The sequence below is a fragment of the Polyodon spathula genome, chromosome 6 (assembly GCF_017654505.1).
Source record: "Polyodon spathula isolate WHYD16114869_AA chromosome 6, ASM1765450v1, whole genome shotgun sequence".
Classification (NCBI taxonomy): Eukaryota; Metazoa; Chordata; class Actinopteri; order Acipenseriformes; family Polyodontidae; genus Polyodon; species Polyodon spathula.
Window position 1 is genome coordinate 28,921,434 of NC_054539.1, and position 15,697 is coordinate 28,937,130.

A 15,697-nucleotide genomic window follows, 5' to 3' on the forward strand; every position below is an offset into this window, starting at 1 on the left:
ATTGAAAAACATGTCCAAGCCGGGGAATATATAGCCGACTACAGTATGCAAACCTACTGTATCCCAACTTCTGTATGCTATCCTTCAAAGATAGGATAGGCTGCTTCTCTAACAAAATGTAAAAGGAATAAAAAAAGACAAAGAAAACTTTGCTGTTACTTGTTTACAACTGTCCCTCACCTCCTTTACCCAGGAGGATCTATGAGGAAAACTACAGTGAACTGATGACAAGTGCCAGCGAGCAGATTGAAGAGACCTCCTCTTTTATCACAGAACTGCTTTCATCTCTCTGAAACAAGGGCAGACAAATCTAAGCCGCAGAAGTGTGGGAGTGGAGGGGGGTGAAGGGGGATGCATTAACACTACTGTGGCCATCTCAATCCATTTAGGACACTTGTTATCAGCTAAGCAAATATTCGCCTGTCAGGGACAAAAAAGGCATGCTGTACAGGAGTTACCCAGATCCTGTACTACAAAGCGTACGAGTATAAAAAAGAGGTGGCCTGACCTCGTGTACCACAATAAATGGAAGAAACTTTGAAGGCACAGTCTTCATTCACAATGCAGTATGGGAAGTACATAGTGTTTTTTTTTTTCTTATTAGAAGGAAACTGCACTTAAGAAAGAAAGACTGCTTACTAATACAAGTTAGTGTTTGTATATACACACAAACACACATCAGACATATATATATATATATATATTATATGACAATTATTATATGTTTAAGGAACAGACCAACTAGACATTGTGGCTTTTTTGGTTTCACTACAAAATATGTGAAACAGAAGGAATTGGCCTACTTGCATGTTTTAGGCTGTACAATCTGGAGGCCAAATGACAACTGACATGCCTTCCTCATCAGATTAATCCTTCAGCCTTACTTGAATAACTAGATTATGACCCTGATTTTCCACTGTGAGCTTATTGCCTACCTCATAATATGGTACAAGTGTTTTTATTTCCAGCCTGGCAATATAGGCTATTGTGCACATACCTACCACATTTTGTTGGAAACTGGAAATTTGGAAGATTACTCTTTCTTAATTCTGGAGCTCCCATAAATACAACTAACTTGACAACTGAGGGTGTATACTGAAAATGTATTGGGCTAAACATAATAATACAATACTGATTTGTCTATGCTGTAACTGGATATGGTGGTTTATTTTTGTATGTTTTATTTTCTTTTTATTTCAGATCTTTACAATAGCCCAAGGGATAAGTCTGAAAGAACTGCTTGATTCTAATACACCTAATTACCAAATCGGCAGACTCTTAATTGCATACATTAGGACTGATTCGTAGTGGAGATTAATTCTAAATATACCCAAGCAGCTGGTTAAGATTCCATGGATTACTGTATGGACTGTATTTTGCCACTTAATTAAATATCAGAATTAAGCGGCAACAAGCATTTTGACATAACTGGGGACTGAAACGCTGCTTCCAGTCCCTGGGCTGCACTAAAGTGACCGCCAAACAGAGACGCACAGATGGAGTGATATTAAACTCCACACTGGAAAGCCATTTCAAATAATAAAATATCAATATTTACATTTTAATTACCCCTTCCCAGAGTCACTTTGTCGTTTTCACTGTTGCTACAGCAGTGAAGGGTGGTAGGAATGACATTGTGGCTCCTGTTTCATTTTGCGTTCTGGAATGATAAGTGTTGCAGGAGGTAGTGACACCTTCCTTTATTTTTGTGCTTGTGTTTGCAAGAATGGCAGTGATTTCACAGAAATTCCTATTAAGGGGATTAGTGCTGTGTACACAATACACAAGCGCTTGTCGGCAGTAGCTGCACTCTCCTTGATGTGCATCACCCTAAAGGATTTTCCTCTCTGAATGTTTAAAAGTTGCAATCAATTCCTAGGGAGAATGGTGTATGTCATGTAATAATCATTTCAAACATAGCTGGGTTGCATGTATGTTATGTATGTCACCTAAAATATTCACCTCATGCTTTCCACAAGACTCCTTCACGTGTCCTAAAATCCTATGCGTTTAAACCAGTATAAGGCTTGAAATTTCAAGTTTGCTACAGACTTCTTTCTTTTTTCTTCACAATCGTGGTTATTGAAAAGCTGTGACAGCAGTGGTACTATTGCAACACATAATTATATGTAATGTAATGGGTCAGGGTCTGTGTAGGACAGTCTGGGTTTGCAGTTTGCTGTATATTACAAATAGGAATATATAAATGTTAGCATAGTTTACCCCCTACCCAACCCACACCAATATGTTGTTCTTAATAATATAAAACCACATATTTTATAAACCTTAAAGAAACCGCTTGCCTCGTTTGTTATTTCAGTTAGATGACTGGTCTGTGAGGATCTATCCAAAAGCTGTCTTCATGTAAGTATCAGAAACAGATTTCTTTATGGTGACACATAAGGAATGTGGCCAATTCTGTAAAACCAGCAGGCAATATGAATGATGGAAAGCCAGCATTTTTTTTGCCATTATGCTACAGACACAGTCACAGTTTTTTCAGGCATCAGTGTATTCCCAGTGCAGGGCAGCCACATGTGTTTTAGAACACTACTACTCAGAGCAATCTTTCAATTTAGTTTTTTGGATTTTATTTAGAAACTGGAGGCCATTAAACATGACAAACCCAACTGGATATGAAAGAAAGAAAATATGGTGGAACAATTACTTTAAAAATATAAAATGGTACTGTCCAAAAGCAAAATAATTTATATTATCAATATTCTTGTTGTCACAAGTGGTTAGAAATAGGTTCCATTTTAAATATATAGAAATCAAATGCTTTGCAATATTGGAGTAGAGAATTATCATCCATGTTGTTATGTAACATTTCAAACAATAAACCAACCTGTTTATGTTTATATACTTTTAAAGATGCCCCTGACATATATGTTCAGGTTCAATTGTGTAAAATGAATAACTAGAAGTTATCACAGCACCCAGTGTCTAGATCATATGTAACATTAGTGTAAAAATATGTGAAAAAATCTCTAAAGCACTCAGCAACATTCTTGACATTAGCATGGCACAGTTTAAATTGAAAGAGAAGGTCCCTTAAACATGTATTAGGACAAGCCATTTCCCCATTTCACAGCAATGAGCACCTTTTAATTTCTGAAAAAGCCATGGCTGAAAATCTTAATTAATTGTTCCATACTGCTTCAGGATCATTATGCAATGTAATAAAGGCCATGTAATTATGAAATTTTACAGCCATTACCAGGGCTGATAGCTCATATTTCTTCATCAGCTGGACCCAATGGCTTTTGAGCCACTCGGCTTCCTTTGATGAACTACAGAGAGATCTATCAAGCCCAAACAATAACCAGGCCAAGCAGCTATAATAGCTACCCACAGATGAAGCACTAGATAAAGATAACCTATAAATCCTGGAACAAACGCCACCACAATGCAGTGGGTTGATAGGGGGGACAGAATGAGCCGACAAAGAGAAGGCAGGTGTTGTGCACTGGGGCATCCCTGTCTGCATCACTGCTTGGCTTTCTATTGAAATACCCACACAGTGCCCTAGAAGAAAGGGCCCCTTGTGGCCTTCTAAGAGAGTGCAATATAATTAGTCGCAAAGCACGATGCATACCTCAACACGCAATGATAAAAGCCATTATTTCTACTCAGAGAACACACTGACTAATTGTAGCAAAACAAAGTAAAACAATACCAATAGAGACATCGCATGCCTTCTTTTCAGATTGATTTGTAGCTATCAGACGCCTGACCGAAGTATTACACAAAAATGAATGACGAAACAAGCATTGGTTTGTATGTTATTGATAGTCATTGTAATTGTTATATATATAATATATATATAACAGTATAATATATATATATATATATAATATATATATTATAATATTTACACAATTTAAAGATAAACGCATTGACTTCTTTCAGAACAGTTTGTATCACCTGATGTAAACGTCTACGTCTCCCGCGGGCCGCATCTCCATTCATACTGTGCACGGCCGAAACAGCAGTTTGATTGGTAGCATCTCCAATCATTCATACTGCGCACGGCCAAAACAGCAGCTTGATTGGTAGCATCTCCAATCATTCATACTGCGTGCTGGCTGAAACAGTTTGGTTGGTCGTAAGAGGATCTGTATGCTACCATGTACACTGCAGAAAGTGCCAGCAAATATTTTATATATAAAGCATGTAAACGTAAAGCTAATTCCATGCTTATGTTATTAAAAAAAGACTTTCCCGAAAAATATAAAAACAAGAAATATCTGGCAAAGCAGAAAATCTTCCCACAGCCAACAGATTTCTAGCATCCCTGGTGAAAAGTAAGAAGGACAAAACAAGGCACCCCTGTGAGGGGGCCCGTCAAAGAAGTAAGCACTGGGCTAGTGACTTTTAAACCATTTTTACTGCAATAAAAGAAACCCCAGAAAAATTGTTCCCAGAAATAAGACTGAATTCCACAGGGATATTCTACAAACTCTCATAAGTTTGCTACTTGCTAATGTTATAGTTTGTAGATAATTAGTAGAGTCTCTCTCGGTCTAAATTGAGAGGGTGCTAACATCTCAAGTTAGTCATTGAGCAGAGAATATGATCAGTGAAATGAAACATTTCCTTTTTCACATTTATCACAACTGTGTCTAGGCCACACTGCTTTGTCTCCAACAACAACAACATTGGTTTCAAGCAGACAGAGACAATCCCCTAGGTGTTACATTATATTTTATTTTCTGCACCAATCTTTGTGTTTCAACATACAAATATGCAGAATGTGCTCTGCTCTGTTGCTTATCTTTCCCCCTTTCCCATGGGTCCCTTGACATTACCCAAATTGGGTTGTTCTCCAAGTATATAGTGTTTTTTTAAAGCCAAATCAGTAAGTTATTTTTGTCTTTCTTGTGTACCCTAGGAGTATGACAGTTACAAATATGTCCAGGTACAGGAATTCTCTTTGTTAAAGCCGACAAAAAGAGACTGGGGAATAGGCAGAGTGTCTAAGCATGCTTTCAGCTCTTAATAATTAGAAGCAAGGGATTTCCCAGTGGATCCTCACTATATATTTATTCTCTTGGTTATCGAACTCAACTGGATTTATGGCACTGACTGCTAAAGGTGTAGCTGTTCCACTTTATAGCTGTATACTTGTAAACATAACTAAGGCAGGCTGGAAAACATACTTAGTAACTGTCATGTTTTCGTTACAAATGGCAATTCAAAGGCATTGGTAAAAAGATAGGACTGGCATGTTATGCGTGTTCATTAGAGTTATTTTAGAATATATTTAGTATTTAGGAATAGGTAGACATGGAAACCAGAAGCTTTAGAATACAATGTAATGTTATATATTTGAATGCCTTCCAAGTATACTACAAAAAGAGCCTTTGTAGATGTGGATTGAATGCCTTCACTGCTCCACTGCTTTTCCCATGAACATGTTTAAGGGGGAACCACAAGTATAATACATACAGTACAGATGTTTTGTTTTTTACACAATATACTGTACATTAGATGCCTAATTTGCTGAGACTGAGGATTGTAAAAGTGGCACAAAGGTTGCACCGGGATCTCAGGTTTGTTGTTTGTAGCATTACTTGCAGGAGCGCTATAACAACACAGGTGCCGTCCGTAAAGCTGTGCAATGAAACATTAAAAACTAGCATAGAAACCCTGGAATTACCTAATCAGCACAAGCACTACAAGCAGGTTTGAGAAACTGGGAGTATAAAATTAGAATGATCTAATAAACCAACAAAATTATGAACACAAAGTTCCTCTCTCAGTAAACTATGCCGCACCAGTAAATAATTTACAACACCATTAGGCAATTTTCAGGGTAAAACCAATCCAGCAGACTCTTATTTCTCCTTAGTCAGGGATCCTGTTTAACCTGATGCATGGCCTACATCTACTGCTGCGTGAAGAGTTATAATACTTCAGCGTTCCCCGACAGCTCAAATCCAATCCCATTTCCGTGCATGCTTGTTCTCTGATGGAAAGGATGGCCCATTTGAACTGTTATTTTGGGGGCTGGGTAGACGATGGTCATTTCATGCTTGTCTGTGAACTTTGCATGAACCGCCAGAAATAATGTAGTGCGATGACAGGCCAGTTATACCTTCTACTAAATTTGCTGTCTGGAATGAGCTGAAATAGTGTTTGGTTTGTGTAATTACGTCCATCTATCTTTATATTCCAGCAGCATATCGCAAATTGAAAATACAAAAAATTGACTGTTCATTCTGATATTTAATGATTGCCGAAGACACGCCGATGATTTATTGGTTACTTACCGATGTGACACATTTGCATCTTATTAGATGGAGATTACTAGGCCTTCAAATTGCGGACGCGGCCCTATCGTGTCTGATGGATTGATTTGATTTGCAAATGTAATCAAACTAATAAGAGGGAAACAATGAGCAATAATGCCTTGTTTTTTCAACTGGCAATCACAGCCCAGTCAACAAGGCTGATGGCTCTGACCAAGCCTCCAAGCACCACGGAGCCACTGTGCATCCTTTTTCATCTGCACAAATAAACAGAGGATTGACAAGATACAGATAAAAATGGAGACTCTGAAACTTCTGAATTTTACAAAACAAGGCTGCCTTTCAGGTGACATATTGTTAATGGCACATCACAGGGCACTATTTACAGTAAACAAGCAGCAAAACCAAAAAGAGTACTGTCCCACTGTTTACAGTAAACAAGTACAAAAACAAAAAGAGTACTGTCCCACTGTTTACAGTAAACAAGTACAAAAACAAAAAGAGTACTGTCCCACTGTTTACAGTAAACAAGTACAAAAACAGAAAGTTTTTTTTAAAAGAAGAAAAGTCATCAACGCACACAACTGATTTAAAACTATTTAGTCTGTATTCGCATTGTTTTGTTTCTGAACCACCTTGTGAAGGTTGACATTTTACTACATCAGAAGGATTTAAAAAAAAAAAAAAAAAAAATGTATCTTTTCTCATTTTTGTCAGTCTTTGGCAAAGAGGAAAAATAAAACCGACCTCAAAGTATAGGCACAAAAAGTGTACCTAAGAAAACAGTAAACAAATTTGGAACTTGCCTAAAAGATATTAAAAAACAAACAAAAAAAAAATTTAAACGTGATTTCCATTTTAAATGTGCTCAATTACTACACATACTGTTTTTTTGATAGCTTTTTTTTATTATTATATTGTACCACACTTCTCCGTGCTTTACTCTGTTTTTACTATGCTTACTACACGTTTCTATGCTTCTACTATTGAATACTGAAGTAAATAGGTATACTGTACAGAGGAGTAGAAAAAAATACAGTTCTTAGAACTGATAAATGATCTGTAATGTTAACCGTTTCAGCTTTACTGAAATAGCACGAGTCAACAGCAACCTGCCTCTCAGTTCTTCGGGCATTCAATTAGTGGCAAAAGAATCAACAAGCACATTAGTTAACAAGTATTTAACATCATTTCAAACGTTCTTTCTTCTCAAAGTCAATTTTCCCTTGTTGAAGGGCCATTTGTAGTTGGTCCAATAAAAAGTAAATACCAGAAATGCAATTTAAATTCAATACTGAAATGTGGACTAACACGACAAAACCTAAAATAATTTCCAAACTGACTAAAACATAATACTGTATTAGAGTAAATACATCTATAACTTTAAAACCAGAAGATGTATGTTTCATGATTAGATTATTTTTAGTACTTCTGTACAAAGATAAAACCAAGTATCCCCTGCTGTAGGAAATAAGAGAATGTTTCATGCAAGTGAAACCAGCTGCAAGAAGATGTTACTTGAAACTGATGTAGAAGACAACAAAGCGTAAGGTAGATGCCATGCTCAACCTTCTGCCAGCTGCAAGGAAACAGTCTCTGTGCATTATGGGAGCTCGAGGCAAAGCGGCTTTTAACCCATTTCTTCCCTAACAAAACAGGCTCCACCATGAAAGTATGATCTCTTGTGGCTATCCGAGAGCCGGCATTGGCTCCTTTGCGGTCCTGTCAGAAAGTGTAACTGCAGCTAGATTCAAAGGTTGTCAAAATCTGTCAATGTGGGCAACTACTTCAAAAGTTAATACCAGCAGGTATATATGAACTACAGTAGCCTAAAAGTCAGTGTTTACTTGCTTTGTGTCAGTTATACAGGGATTTGCATGATATTAGAAATAATGTTGAAATAGTATGCACATTTCCATATTATTATTATTATTATTATTATTATTATTATTATTATTATTATTATTATTATTATTCATAGTGAATGCTAATTTTCCTAGAAACATTACAGTCTTTACAGGGTTTTACAGTCTTATTATACGCAGTGTATAATCAGATTAGGTGATGGCGTGAGACCTGTGTATAATAAGATTGCCCATGCATAATAAGGTTGATGATAAAACTGCAAACCTCCATTTAAAAAAAACCTCTACCACTACATGAACACAACATAACACCATCAATACAAACACAAACAACTATGGCCTGAATATTTTACGTTTTATTTTATTTTTTTCTCCACAGAAGACAGGAATACATTTATGGTAGAGCAGAATAACACAAGTACCCTTAGAAAAACAATAAGCAGCATACATTTAGTCTGTTATAAGAAATGACCGCAGCCACATGCCCTCTGTGGGATGTAAGGCAGTGTAGACTGATGGCCCTCTGAAAGCAGGGGCTCTCAGGTAACGAGGAAATCATCCACCTCCAAAAAAGCCAAGCACATTTTTGACTCTGATTCATTTTTCCCATGTTTGATAACTATAACGTAAGGTTAGAGTTAGACTTGCAGCTAAAACAATTGGCAAAATAACCTTAATGTTATCAATGTAAACACAAGGTGACAAAGTGCATGTGTAATACATCTGATACAAGGGGATTAGAGCAGGCCAGTTAAAAACTGCTGACTCTGCTTGTCAGATCCTAGCAAATCTTACTATTATCACCAGTGTCTCTTTCTCACTTTTCGTTCGTGCTCACATTTCCAGTGCCCAGGTGAATGTGTACCCTCAGTAGAATCGTGCTGACTGGCTCTGGTAATTAATCCCTCCTTTTTAAATTAGGGTAAGCAGGTATGAAGCCTACCTGAGCTCGGGGAAAGAAGGTGGGGTGAAAGAGCACCCTCGGATTAATGGAGCCTTTACTTGACTGAACATGAGGAGGGAAAAAGAGAAGACCAATGTTCTTGACCCACTCTCCACTTACTCAACTAGCATTAGTACACTATAATGATACAAAATAAGACTTTTTAACTGCATATGTTTTTTTTCTGTTAATGAAACAACAAAGCATGTTAAAATAAAATGATCCTCAAAGTGCATGAAGCACCAACACTTAATAATGTCTGGAAATGTTATAACAACAACAAATATAACAACAAAATCACCAAAAATGCTGTTAGCTTTTTAGTTTATATATTTAAAAAGATGTAGAGGAATATAATCTATACAAAGTATGGTATATAGAGTATACAGTTTATATATAAAAAAGAATGAGCTGCCACACAATTTACATTTTGTTCTCCACTAGAAAGCTTTGTTTTTCAGCCATTTTCCATGAGTGTCAAAGTTAATTTAGTGTGTTTCACTTTGCTGAATAAATCAGGAGTGAAATCCTCGCTAAAAGTGAAAATTTGATTTGCTAAAAGGAGCTTAGGGCAACTATTAATCAATATTTCCAGAGTGTCAGAGCCAGAGCGGTGATAGACATGCACTCATTTGGAGATTGGATGAAGCAGATAAGAGCAGGCCTGGAAAAGAGGTGACAACAAGGGACTTTACTCCAGCTGTTTAGTGGCCCATTTTAACCATCAGGCTTGCACTTTTGGCTCTTAAACGGAAGCTGCTGCCTGAATTCCATTCTAATCCTATAGAGCATGTCACCCATAAATGGCCTAGTTGATAAAATGATGGACTTTCCCTTAGCTAAGATACCATTTTTATTATTACTAAAAAGAAAATCTGCCTGACTCAACCTTGGCCAAGTCAAAGACCTGATTTCCAATGTTTTTCTTCACGGGTTCTTCAAATTATGCTAGTGGAAATGCAACCATTCCCTGCATTACATTTTCTTCGTTTTGATGAAGAAAGGATGATGTACTACTGTGTAAAAGATAAGGCTCCCATTGGACAGTTCAAACCATTTCAGGCTTTACAAAGATCTTAACCAGTTACACCTACCCATGGCTTAGGAATAATAAATAAAGCTCATATCTACCTCGTAACACCAAATCATACTGTATATGCTGAGGTAAAACTATACGAGACTCAAATGGTCTGGTTAATGCACCGATAAGGCCTAAACCTAAACATTTGTCTACTTGACTTAGTTCTTCATTCCTCGTAATTAAGCTTGCAGTAAAGCCACAGTGTCTGAAAATGCTATGCGATGGGTCTTGTGTTACCCACTACTGATAACTTCAGCAATGCAGTGCCCCTGCATGAAGCGTGATAAAAGAGGCTGCTTCCTACATACTTTGAACCAAGATTTAAGCTTGTGACACCTGTAGCCTTAAGCAGTAGAAGTTGGACAATTTCCTTTAAATTCCAATTGTGACCTCAAAGCTCAATCAACTAAGCTTATACATATAATACAGGTCAGCCAATAAGAGTGACACCTCAATCAACTGGGAAATGGAGCAGCTCGCGAGCAGAGCGCCTGAGTAAGCACCTCCAGCATTTTGTTAACGAAGTTCCATGCGAATATTGTAATCCGACACACAGAACAGTACGTCTGACCATTGAGCCAATAATCTCCTTATCACACCCCTGTGAAACCTAGCTCTAATATTTGACGAACCTCTGTTACTCTGTAGCCCATTTTGCATGTGCCTGTCTGACAATAGAGAGGAGAGAGAGAGAGAGAGAGAGAGAGAGAGAGAGAGAGAGAGAGAGAGAGAGAGAGAGAGAGAGACAGAGAATGAAGTGGAGTGTGGAAGTACCACAGTATCTACATAAAAGAGATTAGAGACGACAGGGTTCCATTTTACAGCTCAATCATATTGTGTTAGCACACGCTTATCCGAGCGGAGACGAAAATTGAAAGAGAAATAAAAAAGAGTCCAGCAGATAGGAACCAGAATAGGAGAAGCATGAGCAATTTCCAAGAGTATAAAAGGATGCTAATAGTAGGGACCCTGTCATGCTAACAAAGGGGATATTAGGGCACCACCTTCCATTCTTATACCTGCTTTTCCCTTAACAAAGGTCAAGTGCTATCTGCTGCCATTGTGTCTTTTTTTTATTAAGAATAAGGGATGTTGGAATTTTCATAGCACAGTTCTCATTTATTTAACACAAGGCGTTTAATTCTATTTACAGATAAAGTCATTTGGGATTTTTCTTTCCTATTAAATATTTGCTTTCAAATTCAAATTTAAAGCATGACAACATTGGTAGTATTGCCAAAGCAGTTAAAAGTACATAATATAAAATGACATAAACGTTATGAAGATCAATCTAAAAAGTAAATAATGAAAAGGAATAATTAAATAGAGGCAGGAATGTAAATGCTTTCTCTCTCAGTAGACTAGCTTTGTCCTGTTAACACCCCACACACTTCTTATTCCAGAAATCACATTTTCATGAGTCTTAATCATTAAAGATTATTATTATTATTATTATTATTATTATTATTATTATTATTATTATTATTATAATAATAATAATAATAATAATAATAATAATAATAATAATAATAATAATAATGTAGCACTGTACGTACAACACTGTATTATGCAGTATTATCTTAACACAATAGGTAGCAATACCTTCTCTAAAACAAAGAGGACAGTGTATCTTTACTCCATTCAACAAAACACAGACTGGTTCATTATCCATTGATTTCAGACACACCAGCCTGTGTAATACTGAGTGATGTTTAAATTAGTTTACAATTTGCCTGGTCTCGGCTAGAACTGATCTTAAGCGAACGCGCTCAGAAATGTCAGCAGTGCTCCTAACCACTGTAACAAATTGTTGCCCGAACGCTGCACACCTAATGGCTTCAAATTAGCTCCACTGCGATTGCCTGACAGTTCGTTACGACTGTTAGCAACATAGCTGTTGTATCATGACCGATAAATTGGTTTCAGTTCTCTCTGGGAAAGGGGCTCTCATCAATTTGATTAAGAAATTACTGTATAAAGCATAGAGACAAACTAGTTTAAGGGGAGACAAATAAGTTAAGCAAACTGAAACAGATTTTTTTTTTTTTAAAGAAAGGAGGGTTATACACTTCAATATATATCAATATAGAGTGCATTTGTGAATTATTAAACTGTGCATTGGGAAAGGGGATATAAAGCTGTATTCTACTTTTACAGAGATCTTTTCTTTTTATTAGTATAACTTTTCAGTAGAACTGCAAAGACAAATGCACATTAACTGAAAGAAATAAACCATTTAAATAGTTTCAAACCAGGTGTGAAATTCTGCCTGTACTCACCGGTACTCCATAACGGGACTTACTTTGATGCCGGTATTGGGATTTATTTAATCTGCTTTTCATCTCATACTGCTTCTGTTTCTGTTAGCTGTTATTGGCCACTATTAACATCAGTATAATCACTGCTTGTTGATTGGTCGAGCTTTCATTCTGATCAGATTTCATTCATTGATCAATGAGAGAAGACTAGCTGTGCAACATGAAAACAGCGGTATGAGGTAATTATCATTATGATGAAGTAATCATTATTTTCTTTGGTGTGGCGGAGAAACTATCTGAAATATTCAAAACGAAAATTGCTGCACATGAATTTGAAGGCAAAAATCCACATCAGTGTTCACCATAAATTACATAGTTGATAAATATTAGAAATATTTATCATAATGCGTTTTGCCTTGCACTGATTTACCACATTGCCAGAATCAAAAAGAAATATGGTAAAATGGCCAGTGATGTGTGAGACGGTAGGGATTAACAAAAGCATAAAAAAAACAGGATCAAAGTGCAGCTTCATGCTTTTCAAACACTGGCTCAACTTGCAAGGTACATGTTAAGCATAGTGATCAACGTTTTGTTTTGTTGTGATCCTAGTATATTTTGTTAAGAGGATTGTAATAAACAAAAAAACAAAATGGGGAGGTGTTTTTTCTGTGTACAATACCTCCTGTTCTAAAATATTTTGAAGAGTTTATTTAAGGCCCTGTCCACTATGCCTTTAAACCATACTAGTTGCTTTTAAACCGGCTTAATGTTCTAAATACAGTTTGCATCGACACTACACACAGATTAATACCATACTCTAGAACCAGACTCGAGACCACCTCAGGGGGTAGTCTTAAGCCTGGTTTTAAATTAGATCTCATCAGGCAGTGCGGTTTGTCAGAAGTGTGGACACTATAATACCAAACTACATTGTTTGTGTATCTTCCAATATCCCAAAACGCTTTGTGGTATATTTGGCGGAATACCGGCAGTTAAAAAAAAAAACAAACAAAAAAAAAAAGTCAGGACATCTCTGTTAATCTAGTGGGGAAATAACAAAAACACAATATTAAATTAGGCAACTGCAAAATGAAAATGTGAATTAAAAGCAGGATTGGGATGAACAATTCATATAATTTGTCAGCTCTGCTATGAAGGTTAAAAACAAAGATTATTTTGTAATTAACAGCTTTTTTCTGAGTTTAATAATGAAAACAGAAGTAGCTCAATTTGGTAAAAGGGATGTCATCTGATTAAAAATAAAACCTGAAAACACCAAGCCCTACTTGAGTGTGTTTGCATTTACTTTTTCCAAAATACTTGTTTCGTTTCTTTTTAGCAATATGCACCTCTATCAATGATGCATAACACACTATTTTAAAATAAAATAGTGCATGGTGGGTACTATAGTATTCATTTTCACTGTTCTTTGTGTTGCTAGGAATTGTAACCAAACTATTCTAATAGTGTGTGGAAGAATTAATCCTGACTAAATATGAAACCGTACTTTAGTGTGGACGCTTTGAGCTGGATTAATTAGAACAGATTCAAGTACAGTTCTCGAGATCGGTTATGTAGTGTGGACAGGGCTTAAGTTAAAAGTGAGTTTTCACTTGCGTTCACATCTTAAATGTATTATGTACTTACGTATACATTTTTGAAGTATTTATTCATTGGCAGTCAAATTGTCTCAATTTTTAAATGTTTACACCCTGCTGTGCATATGAGTACCTGCACTTGTTTGTTGAGAATTTCACCCCTGCATAAAACTATCAATAAACAAAACGATAAATTCTTGTCCTGATTAATTGTTTGCTATAAAAACAAGGTTTCTTTTCCTAAGACCTTCAGCACTATTGCTAAACTATTTATTTGTTATAACAGAACAAAACAAATGTATTGTAGTGATTATCGTGGGTGTCTTAGACTCAGGGGTTGTAGATTCCACCTCTGCCCATAGATGACAGCTTAAGTCTAAAATGAAAGCCGTTGGGCATCTGGCATTGGGGATCAAAGATAGCCACTCAATCCCACAGCTCATGGTGCTGAGATTGGCACGGCCAGGAAAATAAACCCATTAAAACCCTGCGTGCAACTTTTTATGCTGGCTATCTCCCAGAATCCCACTGGATTCACTAGCTTCAGTGGATTATAAAAATTCCAATGAACATACAAAGTGATTGTAGGTACAAAGTACAATAAGGCTATTGTATATTTTTGTCTTGGTAAATAAACTGGATTATTTTTTGTGTGTTTTCACAACAAGCTCTATTTTATCTCTTATACAAGTTTACTATAGTAAAAGCATAGCAAAATGTAATAGTGAAAGTGTGGTTAATAGGTAAGCCAGAGAAGTATGGTAACGCATATTACTAAATGTGGCAAACAATGGTCAACTGTGGTAAATGCTATTTATAACCATAGGGAAAGGACAACTGCAATTACTGTGAACATTTCGAATTGAATTTACTTTTCATACATTAAGAAACTGCAAGATTAGAATAGGCCTTATTGAAGAGATCTGCATTTCTGTCAATAATCTAGATCACAACTCAAAGGAGACCTCTGTATATCACAACTGCGACAGCCACAGTTCATCTTAACTGTTTAAATGAATCTTTGACTGCATGTTTGTTGCTGGGTAGATCTTTTACTCTTTGTTTTTCAATGTCAGTAACTTTCTGATCAATCAGAACTGTACATTAAAAAAAAAAAGAGTCTTTGGTTTTAAGAGTTTTAAAGTAGTGGTTCTAACTACCGCTGCTATTCATAAAATTAAAATAGGACATACAAGGGTCTATTGTTTGTCCTCTCTTATTAGATCCACCACTGTTTAGATCATTAAAATACCAAGTTATGAAAACCATCATCTCTAATTGTACATGTGAGTGTATTTTAAAAAGCATTAAACACCAGGGAAGTTTTAATGATTTAAATAGCACCACTGTTTATAACATGGTTTGGAAGTCCCCAGAAGCAGAAAAATGATTAATCTGCAGAAAGAGTTTACTCAAAGTATGAAATATATGTTTGAAATATATGGGATGATGCACATTATTCAAGTATGGTAAAAATATTTACCTGGAATATGCTTTGCCCATCCAATAATAACTACAAGCTCTCTGTCGGCCAGGTCACAGAGTGTGGTGAGGGCTTTGATATCGCTGTCAGGAACCGTTGGGTCAGGCATGGCATAGATCTTCTCTGGTTCAGCCACCATTAAATGAGACACAATCTTGTTATCTGCAAGGCAGCCAAATGGGACTGTATTTGAACATGAACAAAAAGAATAT

At 36.4% G+C, this 15,697-nt stretch overlaps 1 protein-coding gene across 7 annotated transcripts in view; it reads right to left on the minus strand.

Moving 5' to 3' along the window:
* esrrga (estrogen-related receptor gamma a) overlaps window positions 1–15,697 on the minus strand; it is a 241,352-nt gene that overhangs the window by 9,480 nt on the left and 216,175 nt on the right. For 6 of the 7 annotated variants that reach the window (XM_041252714.1, XM_041252717.1, XM_041252715.1 and 3 more), the window contains exon 5: window positions 15,486–15,668. In XM_041252714.1, coding sequence (XP_041108648.1) covers window positions 15,486–15,668 — 183 coding nt within the window. The remainder of the gene's footprint in view (window positions 1–15,485; window positions 15,669–15,697) is intronic. The other variant, XM_041252713.1, reaches the window with a different exon arrangement.